The sequence below is a fragment of the Telmatherina bonti genome (assembly GCF_933228915.1).
Source record: "Telmatherina bonti genome assembly, chromosome: 6".
Classification (NCBI taxonomy): domain Eukaryota; kingdom Metazoa; phylum Chordata; class Actinopteri; order Atheriniformes; family Telmatherinidae; genus Telmatherina; species Telmatherina bonti.
Window position 1 is genome coordinate 21,767,017 of NC_136624.1, and position 20,093 is coordinate 21,787,109.

Consider the following 20,093-nt stretch of genomic DNA (forward strand, 5'->3'; position numbering starts at 1 on the left):
TTGGTTTGGCATAGTATAAGAAAATTATTAATATTCTTTGTTTAAAAAAAAAAAAAAAAAAAAAAAAAAAGGCTCTTTACTCTCACCCACAACCACATTCCGTGTTCTTTAGCCTCAGATGTACTGTATGCTATTTCAAGAAAGTTTCCGACAGCTCCAAAGCCAACGAAAGAAGTTAAATCAGTTTTCCAGCCTCAATTGTAGCACTCACATGTAAAGAGGTGTTTTGTCATTTGTACTCTCAACTTTGATCTATACAGAAATAAACAATTTACAATAAAAACCTCTGACACGCTATCTACAGCGCCTCCAGTTTCACAGTATTTAGCCAGCTGCCCCACGTCACATTGAGGCAAAGTGATGCAGCTCAGCTAGAGAAATTTGCCAGACATAAGAGAAAAGAAAAAAGGAAAAAAGAAACAGTATCCAAAAGCATTTTACATGTTAAAACAAGGTCTCAAACTGTACAAGGCTTGTTTGTTCTGCATCTTGCCAAAGACAGCATTATATATCCACGACTTCCAATGTCAAGCAGGTGTTCTGATTTGTTTGGGGATGCAGATTAAATAGAGGGTTTAAACGAGAACAACAAAAAAAAAAACCCAAAAAAAACAAACCTGTGACTGTAATGAAAAGTGCCCGCTAAAGTCATCTGTGCTGTTACAAACACAATGTAAACAATTGATTTTAACCAAACTGAATGTGAGGAGTAAAATATGGACATGGGTTTTAATAACTTAAGTGATAAGTGCTGCATTTCTAAAGTCCTTGATTCTTATCTACTACATTTCCTTTCTCAGTTTGTGGAGGAAGACTTTGTAGTCACAAAAGAGCATTTTCTTAGAAAGCAAAAAGAGAATAAGAAGAGGTAAAGTCAGAGTAGAAAGGTGGTTCATTTTACATTGTATGCTGACATTCTTTCACTCTCTACACAGTGTTTTATCTGTTTGAGAGTGAAACCTGTAGTGCTTGGCTAGCTTCCCGAATAAGAGAGAAACACAGTTGACACCTGAAAGTCTGCCGATAATGAAAAAGTATTCAGGGACCATATCATTCCGATTTAACAAAAAAAAAAAAAAGGACACTGACTACATGAAGGAGAAAAAGAAGAAAAGCCACAGACCTTACCACAAACTTGTTGCACAGTCAGCATCAGGTCACTCAAGCTGAGTGAGACACAATGTAACAGTGCTCATGCAAGACACTTTCAGCTATTCTGTTCTTTCAGATACACACAATATTTCCTATCCTTACAGCAGGGGAGAGGTACACTAATGGGCACATTCATTCACAGAAAATAACCAAAAATAATGGCGGAGACGTTAAAAAGACCACCAAAAGCCTTCAGCTTAAGCACTAAGTATACACTTTTACATTACAACAGTAAAAAGTAGTTCTTGCATTCAATAAACACCACGCTAAGGGCGCATAAGGGACAGGGATCGAGGAGAAACTTCATGCATTGTCAGTAAAAAGGAAAAAAAAAAAAAAAAAAAAAAAAAAAAAAAAAAATTATATATATATATATATATATATATATATATATATATATATAGAGGGGTCAAAAATTACATTTACATTTACAAAGTGTTTCAGACTATTCACCCAACACTTGTCATCAAGTCTGTGCCACAGTTCTGGCACAAAGGAGTTGGCAAGGCAAACCATGTCATTGAGACAAAAGAGAACAAAAAAAAAAAAGAAAAAAAAAAAGAAAAGAGGAGAAAGAGAGAAGTGACACAAGTAAGAGCGCAAGTGGTGGCGAAAGCTCCTGGGGAGGGTGTCAGAGTTATGGTTTTAGTTATCTGATACCCGAGACGGAGCTCTGATTGATGCTGTAGGTAGGAGAGAGGTCCCCACCTATCGTGGTCACCAATGGTGTTCCGTTACTGGTCAGGCAACTCTCCTGGAGAGCCTCGAAGTAGGTGGCCTGCACAGGCTTGTGACACTGCAACACTTGTATGGCATCGTCTATTTTAAACCATTCCCTTTTTCTCCCTGTTGACAGAACCAGAAACAATTGTAGAGGCAGTTGACAGATGAGACACAACACAAGGAAAAAAGGCATTAGGAAATTTATGTCAGTGTAATTATCTTTGCTTCACTCAGAGCTGATGGGAAAATCACAAGGGCAGGAGCGAACCCCCCCCAGCTAACATAGACTAGAATCTTTTAGCTGTGATATCATCAAAGCTTGGAGGAAAAACAAGAAAAAAAAAAAAAGCCAAAGTCAAGCATGTGACTGCTTGAGAACTTTGTCCGTATGATTCCCATTTTGAAAAGTAAACAAACAGTGCTTTACCAATGTTGACAGAGTCTTCCCAGTCCTCCAGCACCTCTGTTACAATAAGAACATACACGTAGGTTCTGTGTTTCCTCTCCTGGTTCTGCAGGGGGAGGGAACAAGGAAATTTCAGATTTTAAACTTCCAATCATAAGCACAATAAAATGTACATTCATTTCCTAAATATTTAAGGGACGAAAAGATGGAAGTGGAACACATCTTACCTCAAATATTCCAACTAAGCGGCCTAAAGTCCCCTTCACACCAGCCTGTAAAATAAATAGCGAGTTAAGAAAGTAATGCTAACAAGATACATTCACAACAGATGATTAGGAGTTGCAAAAACACAGAAATGCAGTCTAACAGGTCAACAAAAAGCACTTTATCTTCGAACTTTGGAGTGTTTTTGCTGAAAAGGATCCAGAAAGGTGCTGATGTTATTTGTATAGTAATTGTGAAACTCTAGTTTATGTTTTTGCTGCAGTGGATTATATTGCATCATGAGATTGTATTTATCCCCTGCAAACTAACTCCATCTAATTCCTTGGCTGTGGTTAAATCCTACATCCACACAAGGATGACGAACACAAACATGTCAAGATTTTGTAATTATTATCACACATCTCTGCGGTGGGATTTAAGATAGCAAACTGACAAACAATTTTTAGTTTTCAGGAAGATTTTTAGTTTTCATTTTTTCATTTAATCTGCTAAAACATGTATAATGTTATCCTGGATGAGGTTAAAGAAGAAAGTATGAAATGATTTGTAATGTCACATAATTAAAAAAAAGAGTTTTGCTGTGAACTACTATTATTACAAAAAAAATTGACAAGTTGAAATGATCTATTTTCATGAATATCAGTTGTTTAAAATGTCCTCAATGATTAAGGACTCCCTAAAGCAGTTGGCAGGTTATTTTATGTTGGCGGCATGATCATCTAAGTTAAAGTTTCTGAATTATACAATTGCAAACTGCATAAAGTACTGGATTGGACCGTTGTTCAGTCGTCATCACACACAACTTTTATCACAAAATCCTAAAAGCATCATTGAAAATTGTGCAAAATGGTCTAAAAGCAAACAGAATACTCCCTTTTTGTTGTAATCTGAGGTTAATTTCACCATTAAGGCCATACAATTGTCTATTTTTCCTCCTGAGAGGACAACTGTAAAATTTCTCTGTAATCATCAAGCTTTAAGCTTATTCTAACAAGTAAAACTATCTCTACAATTCTAATTCCCAGGTGAATAGTTAGTTGGGTTTAAATACAGAGCCGGCCACACGCTGGCATCTTTGAAGCTTCTTCAGGTTCTAGTTTCAGGCTATAAATAAATGTTGACTCCACACACTGCACCATGAACTGAGTGTTGCACTTCTCAAGCCTTCAGCTAGATCATATGGAAAAGAACAGGCCCACCACTACAAACTCGTAGTCATGCCAGGGATTAAGTAATAGGCCAAAAGTCAACCTGTACGTTCTAATGAAATGGAAAATGTCTTCCAGCTCAGGCATCTGGGTAACTGAAGACTAATGGGCATCACCCTGAAAATGGATGGACAGCACTGTGGCAGCTTTACAAATTATGGAAAGATTTGCCTTCATGCTGAAGGTTTAAGGTGTATCACTAACGCCGCAATACGAGATGAGGTAGGGAGCAGGTAAAATGGACAAAGAAATCGCAAAATAACCAGTGGCCTGCTCCCAAGTCTTCACTGGGTGCTCTGGCTAAACTCCAAACCAATAAGCATAAGCAATCGCTCGCTGCTCATATGCTAATCAGAATAAGCTTGGTGGGATTAGAATATGTCCTGTTACACCACCGTCCAATAAGAGGCTTAGAAAGCCAGAGTATGTGGTGATGTATTGAGCACCACTCAAAGTCACCACAGAGTTTCTGAATGCAGCCTTTCAGCACTTTAACAAACCTCAGTAGGGATGTGACATTGCTTTTGACCCTGTGGAAATGTGCTGGCAAGCTTCTGTGTTCTGCAGCCAGTAAAGCTACCAAACAGCAGGGGCCAGGATAAGAGATGATATCAGCATCCATCAGTGCGATAGATCACACAAAGACTAGCCTTTACATAGTCAGATGTCTGCAAAGAGCCGACAGCTGAGCGAGATTCAGTGTCTTCAATACCCCGAGTGTTCATTCTTATCAAACAAACAAAGGGCATGAACACTGGAGAAACACCCATTTTAACTGGCAGATGCTTGTGATTTTTAATGAAAGACACTTTATTATTTCTAGAGGGAACCAGAACATCTTTTGTTAGGATATACATTTTTGGGGGGGAGAGCAGACTGCTAATAGTCATTTATCATCCCAAACATATACCAATAAAAACATTATATTTTGCCCTCCAATGAGTCTGCTGTCATAAAAGTTAAACAATGAAGAGTGAAAGTCAACTGTTATTGATTTTGATGTATTCATGGGACTAGTTAGTGCTGGCCCCGGACAAAGTGCTCAATCTCAGCGTGATTCTTGACACCTCAACACTGCCTTGAAACATGAGGCTATGATACAGCTTACATGTTGCTAGGCTTTCTCTCTCTGTCCATGCAAACAGGATGACTGCATTGATAAAATGGATAGCAGAGCAAGGTATTAGTCCCAGTGTTAAATAGAGACATGATTTAACAGAAATGTAATACAATACTCATCTGAGCCTACATTCACACTAATTTGCCATGCTCCAAATGGAAATCCATTCTCAGAACATTATTCCTGGCTTGGGACCACATGAAGGCAGGTTTTACATCTGTTTGTCAGAAAGGGTGTTTATCACAGATTACACACTCAATGATGACTGCTTTGGAAAATACCTGCTGCTGAAGGGAGAAAATAAGAAAGATGGTTCACACAAGAAGCTTTAAAATGACATAAAATGTCTTTAAATGTAAGCTAAAATGTAAGAGTATTGGTACAAAATAAAAAAAAAAATAGAGCACCAACCTCTTCGCACACTTCTCGAGCTGCAGCAACATTGGGCTCCTCTTCAGGCTCCATTCCCCCTCCAGGAACTATCCACTTGTCAGGATGTCGACTACTGCTGACTAACAGCACCTGCAATGCATCCCAAACAAAACAGACATTACATCTAATTGCTACTGTTTGCTTCTCTTCTTCACACATCATAAAATAGTAGTCATCATGAAAATATGATCTACTTGAGGTGATCCAGTTGGATACTGTGTAAATCTTATTGGGTTAATTCACTTTAAAAAGAAACGGCTTGTCCCACTGGTTCCAAATGAAGTTTTTGTTTAGCTTTATTCTCCACTTGGGTGTTCAGAGTTCTGGGTGTTGCTGGTTCTGAAATAGGTTTTCAGTACAGCCACAGCTTTCAGGTAACCTAAGGTTCTTGAGATTTTTGTTTTTAATGTTCTCTGAGCACTGGTGGTACTGGTGCATGTCCTGTAATTATCAGCCCAAGTTTTTCACCATTTAGCCTCGACTTTAGCAGGAAGAAGAACTGATTTAGTCTCATTTCGTCTGCTCCCCTGGTAAAATGTTTATATCACAAAGACACTTTTGTGCTTGTTGCTGGTTACACACGAGTTTCACAAATTGCTTCAGCAACAGCAGGCGAGTTTGTGCTTTTCGTTGGAGACTGAAGACAGAGCACAATGACAGCCACGTTAAGTAGCGGTGTGCTGAAATGTGGGCACAAGGTTGTTACGGATTTTATCATTAAGATGATATTCTATATCTAACTGCATGAAGTTTGCATCGTCACATAAGCTAGACGGCTTATCGCTAGCACAGCTATCTTTATTTAAGCTACCACTGCTAATAGCTACATACAAGTCCAATTTTAACTAATAATACCAGTTGCATCAACGCTAACATTTTGTAATATGTATACCAGCATCTCTAATAAGTATAAGGCATTTCACAATGATTACTTAACGACTTACAATTATTTCTGCTTATTTAACGGCTCACGGAGATAAAGTCACCTCTCATCGGAGCCAATAGTTTGGGCTGTGGCCGCTGGCCGACAGCCGGCTGCCTGAGCAACAGTACGGCTAGTTAGCACGCTAACTCTAGCGTTAGCACGCCGAGCATAAAACCCGAGGCTTCCATCTGCACAGCTAAAGAGCCTTACATAACTCTTAGGTAAGTACGGGCTAAAAACTAACTTTCAACGTCCTGTCTAAAAGGACCATATGGCGACCCGGAATACAAAAGATCAGACATGTCCACCTGCCGTAAAATCATGGCTGTGTTGATAAATATGCTGATTTACTGGCTGATTAAACATAGAAAGCACCTACGGCGGCTAACGCTAGCTCGGCCTTCTAGATAACCGCATCACCGGACTCACCTCCTCCTCAGTCTCACTCCTGAAGCACAGACAGGCGGCCCGCTTCTTGTAGCCATCCCCGTCATACGTCCGGGTTTGGTTGGACTTGAGCTTCATCATTTCGGAGGCGCAAAATTTCAATATTACAGCTAAGGGTACCACTTGTAAAGATGATGGTTAAAGGCGCAAAGCCCTCCTCCGGGGAATCTCGGCGTTTTACTTAAAAGAAATAACTTCTTCTTCGCTTCATTTTCACAAACCTAGGCACATCTACGGCACGGTCGCCATTACAAGAAGCCGTTACGCCCACAACGTAGCTTAGCATTTAATAGGTCTACAAGCGTAAGGATTTTGCCTATCAGGGGTTTAAGAATTAGAGCAGCGGAGAATGAGGGGGAAATGCAACACCACGCTCTGACTGGAGCGAGCCGGCGAAGGGAAGCAGGCAGCTCCAACCAGCTTGATAGGGCCACTTCTTTGAGGCTGGTAGAAGTTTGTTGTTTATCTTCAGCCTGGACAGTTCAACCAAAGCTTTATTAAAGGAATATTCTGTTAAGATTATAAAACAGAAAAAAGGATTAATTTACCACCTTCCGCACTACAGGTAATGGACAGCGACAATTGACCTTTTTTTTTTTTTTTGTTTGTTTTGTTTTATTTAATCAAAACAAGAAAATTTACCGACGTTTGTAAACACATAAATACATAAAATCAAGCCAAAAAAAAAAAAAAAAAATCTATTTCAGCTGACAATGCAGTTTTCATTCCATTCACCTTTGGGAGACTGGGTTAAAAAAGCCAAAAACATTACTATAATTTTGATCACTTCTTGGTGTCTTTGTTGAAGATTTTATCCTCAGGTTTATTTTCTGTTATTTCCTCAGAAAAGATCAAACATATTCTAAACTTTTGGATTCCTCACCTGTCAGACAACTTTATTTGGATCTGGACCAGTTTCCTTAATTACTATTTTACTCTTGCGCTCTCTGTTTTTCTTTGCTTCTTTTACCCTCTTGTGACCATTGACTTTGTTCAGACCATTTGTCATATGCTTTCCTCCATTTAAAATATATTTCAACCTCTCATCTGGCACCCAGGGTTTAACATGCAGTTTAAGAACATATGTGTTTGCTCTTACGTGATGTGTGTGCGTGTGTGTGTAAGCAGCAGATCACTTGTATTGTTAGGATTGATTATGTTTCTGAATCTAACAAACAAATAAAATCACATTTAAAAGAGACAACAAAAACAATTCAAATAGAAAAAGAGAATAGCATTTAAACAAAAGAAAAAACACAATTTATTTTATCAGATGCCTTCTAATAAATGCAACACATATATATGTAAAGTGTTATATGATTTTTAATAAACACCACATTAGGTCACTCAGTGATGTGTTCAAATAATAAAAAGTAATGTACTGTGCTCACTAATAATTTATAGTGTTGTAGCTGTAAAAGAAGAAGCAGTTGTTCTTTTCTCAAGTGTGTACATTTTTTTTTTTATTTGTAAAACATATACTTACAAATCAACTCTAATAGTATTGGCTGTCATAAAAATAAACAACCAACAACAAGTTCTTCCATAAACCTGTTGTTCGAGTCTTTTTTATTGATCATCCAAATTGTTTTTTACCTTACTATTCCATATTTCACTCTCTGTTGTCTTAATATGCTGTTTCTATACTGGCTTATTTATTTATACAATATTTATTTATACAGTAATGTTTATACAATATTCAATATTCAAGTTTCATCTTGCAGGGACTGACATTTGAAGTGGATCGACATTCTTTCACAGTCTCAGATGGCTCTCATGAAACACACATCTCTGCTTTAACAATTTACACACAATTCAGACACATATAAATAAGTTATGATATGCCATACTGATGAAAACAGTTCATCTCCAACATAGAATAAGTTGTGAATGTAATGAAATATGCTAACTGATAAATTTTCTGTGGATTTTGTTAAACCTTGGTATGATTACATTCTCGTTTTTACATTTTTTTAAGTTTTAAATTTGTATTTATTATTGCCTTATCTTGCCATGTCCCATTTATAAAAAAAAAAAAAAAAAAAAATGTTGCAGGCCTGAAATAATAATAAAAAAGAAAAAACAAAACAAAACTGATGTGTATTAACAAATAAAGTGAAGTATTTTGGGTTTATACTCTGCAATGGCCTGGCCTACCTTGATCTGAGTGGTTTTCTGCTGACAGGGGCTCTGTGGTCATGAGTGGGCAGGCGCCTGGCATGAACAGATCCCCAAGATATTTCTTCCTCACAGCAGTGTCAAGGCAAATGTTAGGACACATACTTGGTTTTTTATTACCATGTGGGGGTTTGGATGGTTATGATTTGGGTGGAGGTGGCACGGTTAGTCAATATGTATGTGTGCGTGTGTGTGTGTGTGTGTTTGTGAATTGGTGCATTTGAGAGAGAGAGTGAAACTATGATTAGGTTATTATGTTTAATACTTGGATGTGGGAAGACTTGTTTTTACCGGGCCACAACTGTTTTTATGTAAAGTACTTTGGATTACTCTTTGTATGAAAAATTCTTTTATGAATAAAATTTGATTTGATTTGCAATGGCCTGAATAAAGAGTGCAGAAGTGTAAGAATAACTGCGTTTTTCTTTCTTTATGTAAAATATTTTGTACACCACCCTAACATTTGCTGATTTGGGGACAAATGAAGATTTATCAACTTATTTTTATTAATTTTATTGAGGTTAATTTTATTATAATTTTTCCTCTCAATATAGATTTTGTTTTTGTTTTTTGTTTTTTTTTAAATGTTGCTTTAGTCATCAATGATCAATACAGATTTTATTGACTTCAACTTGGGACAAGATGATGTTGTGAAGTTATAAAATTTGAATTATTTTACCATTTTAATGGATGACAGGAATGGGTGTGAATTTGGGAAAACAACTTTTGGGATTTTACTGAAATGCCATCGGCTGTTGTTGGATTATTTGGTTCCCGTGTGTCACATGTTGGATCTAAACCCATAAACCCAAGGCAGTTCTTTCAGACTTCCTTCTGAAGAAATCTTCTCTCAGATTCAGTTTCAAACAGCTTCACAAATGTAAAAACAAATTGAATTGAGTTTTATGGAAAAAAAAAACAGACAAAAAACACTTTGAAAAATGATTAGTTTGTTTTCTGTATCACGATAACTATTAAGATGTGATGAAGACAGTGTGGGTTGATATTTTTAGTTTGTGCTCATTAACTCTGTGTGTTTAACCATTTGCATGTATAAATACCAAAGAGTGTTTGAAGAATCTGTTCCAGACTGTTAGTTTTACAGTTTCCTGCTTACACATGCACTTGACATTTGGAGATTTTCCATGTTGAGATGCTTTCTTAAAAAAAACAAACAAAAAAAAACCAACAAAAAAAAACATAGAAACTGCAAGGTAGAGCTCTGAGTTGTAGATATGATTAAAAAATATCCACCAGGAAGTCTGGAAGTTATGTACATCCTCTCATCCAACATATAAAATATATACATATAAAAACTGCTTTAGAGTGTAAATAACAGCCTCATTAGACACTTAGTGAAAGCAGAAGATAAACATAACAGATGCTGCTTCTATTTAGTCATATTAGAACAAGGTAACCTGCCCTCCGTGAGCTGTCCGTGAGACTAGTGAGCTGTCCAGGGTGTACCCTGCTTTTGCCCAAAAACTGCTGGGCTAGGCTCCAGCTTCCCCGCGACCCTACATCGGACTAAGTGGTTAGGATAATGAATGAATGAAAGGTAACCTCCACAGCAAATGTATGTCAAAACATCTTCCAAATATGGCCTCAGCAGTGTTTACAGCAAAGCCAAAAGCTATAAAAGGGTGCAAAAGCCTAAAACATACAAAGAAGTGAGAAAATATTCAATCATAAGTTCTTTTAAAGCCAAACATATTGCACAGCATGATGTTGTGTCCACTTGTTCCTGTGTATAGTCATGTTGACTGCTTATATATTTAAATATTCTACAAGATGCAACAGATGTTCCCCTGGGTTAGCAGAGACGTAAACATCAACACACAAATGCCATCAAAATAACAATTCAAGGTTTCTTTTTTTCTTTTTCGGAGGTGGGAGTCAAGATACTATCAGATGTTAAAAGACAAACACCTTTATTTTTTTTTAATTCAACTCTACCACAGACTAACTACATACTACTGAAATATGATCATCACATTCCAGTGAAAACATGCTGATGTTTAAAACATCATTATACATGTTGTACAATCTTCTTTCTGTTAAAAACACAGCTTTTTCTGCATCTGTGACAGTTATCTTCATTATTTAGTAATTATTGTCGGCATATTACATTGGCATTCAGTAAAAATCTTGTATAATGTGGAAGAATATCCATTATGAATGGACGATGACAGAATGAATGGTTGTCAATGACAAAATTATTAAACATGTAAAGAACTAAAACACGGAGCACAGCAATGTCTCACACAGGAACAGAGACTGGATGGGATTAGATTGTTTTTGACAGCACAAGTTCTTTTACTTTCTATAAACACTTCTAAGCTTCAAACACTTGTGTTGATGCTGCATTGAAAGGTTGTTTTTAGTCTAAGTGCAATAAAGAAAAAATAATCCAAAACTTATCATTTGAGGTTCAGAAATATGAATGAATGATTGAAGTGAGAGCAATAAAATCCTCTTTTCTTTTTTATCACCTCTTTTCGGTCTCTTTCATTAGAGGCGAATGAGACCGAGCCTCACACAATTAAACATTTCTGTGCAGGGTCACTCAAGAGGCTGCACTTTCACTATCTGCAGTTGCTACGGCAACCCATTCTTTTTGCAAGTCTCTGGTGAATCGTTCACACACAGGCACAACAAATACAGTGAGTTCCCTGTCCAAAAGAGGGCGCTCACTTCTTTCTGAGAGCTCACTTCAGCATGAGCCGCGTTTTTCTGAAGAGAGACACTGTTGTAAGACTTATGAGTATTATTCATAAAGTCTCTGACAGTTTAATTATTTTTGGTCATAAGACAACTCCTTATTCAATTAGGTACTCTGCGTTGCTTTCCACACCATTATATGCAATCCCTCCTTTGTTGTGCTTTGTGAGTTTTTTTCTTTTCATACTTTTTTTTTTTTTTTTTTGTTCATATTCAGGCTTTATGTAAATAGTTGCACGTTGTTGGAGACCGCATCTTTGCACCCAGCTCCATGAGGAAATCTTTCCTTCTTACAAAAGTCTAGGGACATGATTCATGCATGGAGAAATTTCTGCTCTTACAGCAGCTGCTTTGTGTAAAACAGGTGAAACTAACTACACAATGATGACAGAGAAAGAAGAGTGATCAGGCAGATGATATTCAGATGAAACTGCATAGATCATCAAGCCAGTGGAGAACTTGGGTGGGACAAGGAAGCTTATTGGATACAGTGGAAAGACATAACATGAATCCACAAAGCATCTCCGCTTTGCTTGGGTGGGATTCAAACTGTTTAAGGCTACGTTCAACTGGGTTAAAAAAAAAAAGTACTTTGTTTGAACATTATAAGATGTTATTTAACTTGAGCTTGCATGTAAATCATTCAAACCACGTCAAGGTTATTTAATAGAAATGCCGCCTCAGACGATGCCAGTATCTTACGTTTAAGAGACTGATACTGGTCCCCAAGTCTTCTGACATGCAGCTCCTTTCACAGACAGCCGACGGCATGCCTGTCCTCAAGAGTGTTTTTGAATTGGCCGTCACAGCCGCAGTTTCAGCCTCGGCTTGTGTCACAGACGTCAGGTCTGCTCTGGAGCTGGTTGATGCAGATGCCAACTCGGCCTCCTCCAAAGTCAGCCCTCACAGCTGACGCCCTGTCTCCTCAAGGTCTGATCAGTGCCAGCCCATTCGAAGAGTCAGCCCTCCCTGCCAGCCGTCTGCCGGATCCAGAGCTAACTGTCTGACCCTCAGTCTGAGGAGAGTCCGTCTGCACTGTTTGATGCTGGTTTACAGTCTTTTATCTGTCCTGCATCCCAAGCTGAACCCCAGTGTATTTGGCTTACCAACTTTGGAGTCCTCATCCTAGCTATTGCTACCAACATGATCCTGTGGGGATCCGATTGTTCCACCTACCGACATACCTACATTCAGGCTGACCGGCTGATTTGCCACTTCTTTCAGTCGTGTGTTGTTTCATAGCCTTTTGAATTACAATGCTGGAGTTGGACTTGACTTTCCTCAACAAAGAAACAATAAAGAAACATGTACCACAACGCTGGAATTTACACACAGACGCTTAGATTTTCTTTTCTTTTTTTTTTTCTCCCACAGTTGCCAGTTCCTGTTCCCAGCGAGCTCTAAGTGTTTATTAGGAGTAACTTTATGTTTAGAAGAGTATATGGGGAATGCAAAAATCTCATGAACTCAATAGGATCCATCCATCTAAATAAAGAAAGTGATTTAGAAATATGCAGCACATTTCTAACAGTCACGTAGCAGAAAAGCAGAGATGTCGCAGCCAGGCTGGCAGTATAAACAAGAAAGGAAATTCTGCTTTGGTGCTGTAGCTTATAATGAGGCCATCCCAGAGGATGCCACACAACCAAAGGCTATGCAGCAGCGTTTGTTTAATAGAAGACTGCAAAGATATTGGAAACATTAACCTTTCTAGCACCTTGTTTCTGCAGGTAAATATGCACATTAATGACTAAATAAGCAGGAAATTGTGTTGTCTGGCCCAAGGCGAGAATAGATTGTGCTTAGCTTCACACATGAGCAAAGCAACTGTGTTTGATTTTTTTGGATTAAAGCGACATTTCTCTCTCTTTGCTGGATCCTTTGCTTGAAGGCATCAACAAGTTGACATAATCTAAAATCATGACTCTCTCATCTCAGATATAGCATAAAGTTAGCTTTTATTAAATGATCTCAAAAGGGTGAACCTTTGAAGACTAAATGAGAACCAAACATTTTCTGTCAGCGGGGGAGATCTGCTTATGTGTGTAAATATGTGTATAAAAGAACACAAATAACTGATACTTTAATGTAACTACAGGGCTTTAATTCCGAATTTGACTGCTTGTCTCCACTGTGGCATGCTTATTTACAGCCATTACTTAAGTACATTAGCTGTTGTACAAGAGATATTGTTCAGTACGATGCAGAATACTTACTATGTCTTATAATGAGCCTGTTAGGGTGCAGAGTTCAGGAAACATTTGATGTCAAAGGATGTTGAGCGTTATGGCCACCAGGTGCTGCTATCATGCCAGTTACAACAAACTCACATTTTCATCCATTTCCAACAACTCAGTAGCATAAAAAAAAAAAAAGTGAGCTGACTTCATGTACCGGAACTTTCATTATTCTAATGTAAAAACAAACCAAGCTGTAATAAGAAGAACAAACTCAACATCACCAACAAGTACTATTGTTTGTCAGGGATTTCAGAGCCAACTTTTTTTCAGTTATAATGAGAACTAAAGACTAATATCACAAAACCTTTATGCATCGGCTCTTTCATGGTTATAATTAACAGAAGTAATCATTCTGTAGTAGTTCAGTGGGATGACTGTGAAAACTTATTGTGGTGATTACATCACTCTTATTAGGGTTTTCTCTCCCCCCCCCCTCAGTTTTAATTCTGCAGCCATTTGCTCTGAGTAACAAATACACCAATTTTCCTCCTCCATATCACAGATCAAGTTATAGTTGGTAAATAAGCTGACAGGGATCAAAGATTTCACCTGTGACAACTGTCAGCCAGCCAGGACCTCAACAAAATATATCCCTCACGCATACTGCATGTGGTCAGACAGTCTGACCTGGCTGCTCTGTTTCATCACTGTAAAATATAGCTTCAAACCAGAGTGACAAAGTGACTCATTCCAATGTCTCCCCCTGTGACAGTCTCCATGTTAATAAATCGCATGTTAGCAACCTGTGTGTATAAATATGTATACATACATATATATATATATATATATATATGTATATATATATATATATATATATATATATAGACTGCAGAGGTTTTCATCTATGGTGAAGTGAATATTCTTGTGACCCCCTCAAAGAATTTACATTTTGATTAATTCCTCTAATGTATCCATGAAATGAGAGACGACTGGGGGCAGGTGATTATGTCTGAGTGGCTGGTCTTTTTGACTGGGATTTTAACTAGTGACTCGAATTAACATGGCTTAAATTCTCTCCGCCCCATAGCTAATTGAAACAAGTAATCTCTAGAGTTTGTTTCGCAGAGAAGGATGGGGAGGACTTAGTGGCACAACATGTTATCCTTGGAGCAGGCATGCTCAACAAGGCTGTCTCCCAGTGTACTGCAGCAGAAAGCAAAGCAGCTGTGGGCCTCCTGGAGAAAATGGCTTTTGTATACGTTCTCTACAGCTAAATCATTTACTTATGTTAACCATGCTGAACTGAAATTGAACGCCGGCTTGAGAAGCTCCTTTATAAGATGTGAAACACTGTTCGATAATATACACAAGTAAGCTCGATGATTCTTTTACATGACTTATATGGTCCCAATACGGCTGGTGAGACTGTCAGTGTGTAGCAGGAATTTGCTCCAGTAGTGGTGGCGATGAATATTCAGAGGCTCAGCTGCCTTCAGGGCCAACAGAGACATGACACACACACACACACACACACACACACACACACACACACACACACACACACACACACACACACACACACACACACACATCCCTCTAAGAACCCCCACCTCCCTTTATATTCTCGTTTCACACACACACACCATCCACTTTCCCTTGATGTGGTGGAGTTGGTCCAGCACTCCACAGGTGTGACCCACTCAGACCTGTGAAAGCCTCCGCAGACAACACTTCTCAGTCCTGCGATCAGGAAGGCAGAAGGAGCAGCTGCCGAATTATCACCATAAGCCTTCTATTGGACTTCAGGGGAAACGAGTCAAACCATTAAACTGACAAATGAGGAAGTGTTTTATCTCTAAACAATGCATTGTGTATGCTTTCAAAGGTGAATTGCCAAAAATAAGGGGGAAAAAAAGTCCATCAGTCTCACTGAAATTTCCAGTAATGGCATCCTCGTGCCTGCTTAAAAGTAATTTCTTGCACTTTTGCAGGATAATGTTGGACATATAGAGGCATGGCCTTGGACATAATTTTTACAACTTTGCTGCAGAGTGGAGCTGCTGTTACTCAGTGAAGGCACACACATACACTCCCCAAACATAAACCTAGAGTCTAGATTGAGTTTTCCCACACGGTGATTGGACTTGATAATGTTCGTCATGGTTTACGCATAAGCATCCCAAACGCTTCCAGCCTCAAACTGCGTCGGGCTGCAGCAGCACCTGTAAGGCGTGAGGCGGCCGAGCCTGCCAAATATCAGAAATAATAAAATCAAATCTTCTGCAGTTGGGAGCTGGAAACTGAAATGATTGCAGAGGTTTTTTTTTATGACGTTAAAGAAAATGAAATAGTTTCGCCTTGTTTTTGTCACTCCAGATGATCTGGCGCGCAGTAAAGGCAGAGATGAGATATTTTTAAAGCATCTCTCCGTTTGTAACTGTTTAGTGGCAGCGAGGCTTTCTTTGCTTTAATGTTACTTCCTAGACACGACTAAATGCAAAACCTGACACTCAGGTCTGAGTGTGCTGAATGGGTAAGGCAGTAGGCGGCCAAATCGACGTTCAAATTTAACAAATTTACGCAAACGCTGCGTGTCTCATTGTGACTGCACGCGCTGCCAAAAGCGCTGGTGGTAGTACATGCTGTAATTTGGCATTCACACATCTCGCCTTGCTCATTGATGGTGCATAAAGGCGGTGGACTGCGATGCATTCAACATCAATCACAACCAGTGCACGGGCGCGTACAGTCAGTCCGTCTATCAGTTGGAAAGAGCTATCGCCTCGGGTGTGGGATATGCGCCTCTCCGCTCTGTTATCCCGTAAAAATCTGATCTTCTTTTAGCTGGAGCTGCCTCAGTGAGCGGCTTGACTGGACATGCCGTTGATTTTTCATCCACACGCAGCGTAAAGTTGGAACTTGGGACTTTCAGCACCACTTTTTCCGTGGACAGCGCTCGCAGTTTTTCTGGGAGATCGACGCAGCCTCGAAATACGTGTGGATTCCTGTTGGATACTATTCAGAAACAATGTCTAGAGGTTTTTTTTTTGTGTTCTTTTTAAATAATAACTCCTCAGGAAATCTTCTCTTTGTATATTGATACACCAAAAATATATATATTTTTTCCCACGTTGGATATGGGTCAATTCATATAGATTCCTCGTGGGCAGAAGAGAGAGGTAAGTAAAACCACACAAGCTGCAGAAATAGGTCATGCATGGCAATCAGCAATGTAAAGATCACCTTAATTTTCACGAGTGTAAAGACAGAACACCAAAGATGGGCATTACAGATTGTTGTGATCCATGACACCAATCTACAGATGCACGTAAAACATTTTCTCGCGCACGTTTAAGTCCTGGTTAATCCTCCCATTGATGAATGGTTTACAGAGTTGTGACAGTTTTGAAAAGTATATGCGTTTGCTGTGTATGAAAGCAGTGCAACGCCCTGAACTGTAAGGGTATTGATTGTTTTTGCGCGTTAAGGCGCAGCGTTTTGTGAGGAGCTCCCTGCCTCGCTGCGCTGCAGAGGAGCCTGAAGTCTCACAAAAAAAAAAAAAAAAAAAAAAAAAAAAAAAAAAAAATCATAAAAGAATGACTCAACATCGAAACTGCTGCAGCCGCAGGGTTTTAATATAATTATAGTTACTGCTCTGAAAGCACAGATTAGCCAAACCATGGATAAACCCGTTTTTCTGTACAAGTCAATCCAGTTTGATTCTGAATAGCAACAAGAGGATGCAAACAACCGCTTCAACACCCCCCAGCTCCCTTAGATTTATCTCATCTCCACCTCTCTCTCTCTCTCTCTCTATCTGCGTCCCCCTCTCACGCTTGGAACAAGTTGGAACAGGTAGGGGGAGCACCAACTGGCTGGGTGTTTTTTTTCTTTTTTTTCATGCTTCTTCTTTTTGAGGGGGGTGGGAAACAGAATGTGAACCATCGATTGTCAGTCACTGTGCTTGTGCAGATGTGCAGCCTCCTGGCGATGCAAGCGAGACAGGAACTGCTGATGTCAAACTGCCTCTGTGCACCCTGGAGCAAACTTTAACGGGTTATTTAGGCATGCGTGGTTCTTCCTTCAAGGCCGTTGTTTTGTCGACAGAGATGCTCATAATGCTTAATTTGCAGATACTGTGTTTGACTGTAGGAGAATTATAAAAGACGAGAATTGATGGTCAAGGTTCATAGAGAAAGTAAATACCTGACACTCAAGGAAAGCTAAGATTTAATACTGCTTCCATTTTGAGCTGCTCCCTGGGGCCTCTTTGCGGGGCCAAAGATTAGCTTTGTGCTCTACTACTCTCATAGGCTCAGTTCATGGTGGGGTGGCTGCTATGATTACAGCCAAATATGCCGTTGTGCGCATTCCCTCTGAACTTACAGGCAAGAGGGGAAATGTTCTTCATATCAGTGGATAATTATGTCAAAACCGTGAGTCAGCAAAAGAGAGCTTTTAATTCAGCCTCTGAGCTCCCACGAGGTGGATTTTATGTCTTATGTTGGGTTATTTCTGTTTGTGTGTTCTTCACAGCTGAGGTGACTGATAGTCTACCTGGCTCTTGCAACAAAGAATGCTTTAGAAATCTCCCCCAGAGAGAGATTGGGTGGAATACTCTGTGTGTAGATTGTAGCTGGCAGAGAGGTGCGGGGCTTATTCAAACAGCCTTAGATTTACTTTTCCATGCTTTGCCTGGCTTATCTCATCCTTTGAGTTAGTTTAACAAGTGCAGACTCAGCATAAGACTGCTGGTTTGCCTTCTGCTAAGTTTTCTTGAATATGTCATGGGCTGGAGTGTAAGCAGCTCTGAAGAGATGCTGTAGCACAGGCTTATTCCCTACTTAATAATACACAAGGATTCAGCAGCATGCATGCTGTAGCTTCCTTAGAGAATCCACACATTAGTTTAGGTTTCATTCTCTTGGCGAAAGGGTCAAATAATGAACACGTCACACTCATTTGATTGAAACTATGGTGATCAAAGCTTGTGAAAATCAGGGGAAGGAGGGGGCGTTTGATCCTGTAGTTCTCCAGTTTGCAGAGAGACTCCCCCCGGTAGCCACAGCTTTTTACTACAGCTGCTGCATGAATGCAAGAGCAAGACTGCAATAAACAAACCCGTGCACTGTTTCCCAAAACAGAGCCATGGTTAAACTCCCAGCAGACCCTGGGTTGTTCTCTTTCATAAAGGTTGGTGGAGATGGGGATATATGTGTGCTGAGTATAAAGCTTCCAGGTTCCAGCTTCGTTCTCCTCCCGGCAGATGCCATCTGCTCACTGGGGGAGGTTTTCCAAATAATTCCATATAGTAATGACAGGCGATGTGAGAAACATGGCTGCATGCTATGTTTTTGTTTCTGTGGAAAAAGATAACAGGTAGCTTAATCTGACAGAAAACAGATGAGGAGATATCTGAATGCACCAGAACGACTCAGGTCCTCGTGTTGTTTCAGACACACACACACACACACACACACACACACACACACACACACACACACACACACACACACACACACACACACACACACACACACACACACACACACACACACACACATGCACACAAGTGTGAAATATTTCATCTGAAAGCATTCAGAAACAGTTATTACTTTGCTCATATTTCAGATTCTGTTGCTTATCAGGAAAAGTCATCCATGTAACCACACTGAGGAAGACTTTTGTATTTGATGTGTTTCTAGATGCAAATACCTTTGAGCTGAAGAAATGTTCAAGATATGTGTTCACCCGATTCAGATATGGTGTATATAAATAAACCTCTTTTTTTCCAAGTTAGATGATTCTCCTGTTTAATTTGATGACCGGAAATTAAATGTTTGTTCCTGTCACAGAATATGTTTACTTATTAATTATTATTATTATTATTAGTAGGATAATCTATAAGGATGTAAATCTAAAAAAAAAAAGGGAGAATTTCAAAATACAGTTTAATGCAAATATGTTCAGCCAAATGCTGACTTCTGCTGACTCAGTGTATAAATTCAGCTCTCATTATTTGTCATATCATTATTTTTAAAATGATATGAGGGGAAAACTGTTAGAAATTACCAACAATGAAGAGAAGCAACAACAGAAATATGAAGAAGAGTGATGCTGTGTGTTTCCTGAGTCATCACACACATGGATTCTTCCTGGGGCAGCATTGTGTGAAATGGAGTGTGAAATGAGTGCACTTAACATCCTTGCAGTGGATTATGCACATTATCTTACACTAGGGTTCGAAACCATCTTGCCTCTTACCCGTGAATCTGCCATCAAGTTGCATTCACCTTTCATGAGGCCTTTGTAATCTTTCCTACGTGCCCGAGCCTTTTTGTTCATCCAGTCGTCTTAGGGATCACCTTAGAAAGCC

General features: G+C 39.2%; 1 protein-coding gene across 1 annotated transcript; it reads right to left on the reverse strand.

Moving 5' to 3' along the window:
- Positions 1 to 1,563: 1,563 nt before the first annotated feature.
- Positions 1,564 to 6,868, reverse strand: nudt3b (nudix (nucleoside diphosphate linked moiety X)-type motif 3b). Its single transcript, XM_079242284.1, has 5 exons — positions 6,621 to 6,868; positions 5,246 to 5,356; positions 2,509 to 2,553; positions 2,303 to 2,387; positions 1,564 to 1,998 (listed from the first exon to the last, which is right to left on the reverse strand). Exons 1-5 carry the CDS (start codon positions 6,717 to 6,719, stop codon positions 1,802 to 1,804), a joined length of 537 nt encoding a protein of 178 aa, XP_079098410.1. The 5' UTR covers positions 6,720 to 6,868; the 3' UTR covers positions 1,564 to 1,801.
- Positions 6,869 to 20,093: the final 13,225 nt, after the last annotated feature.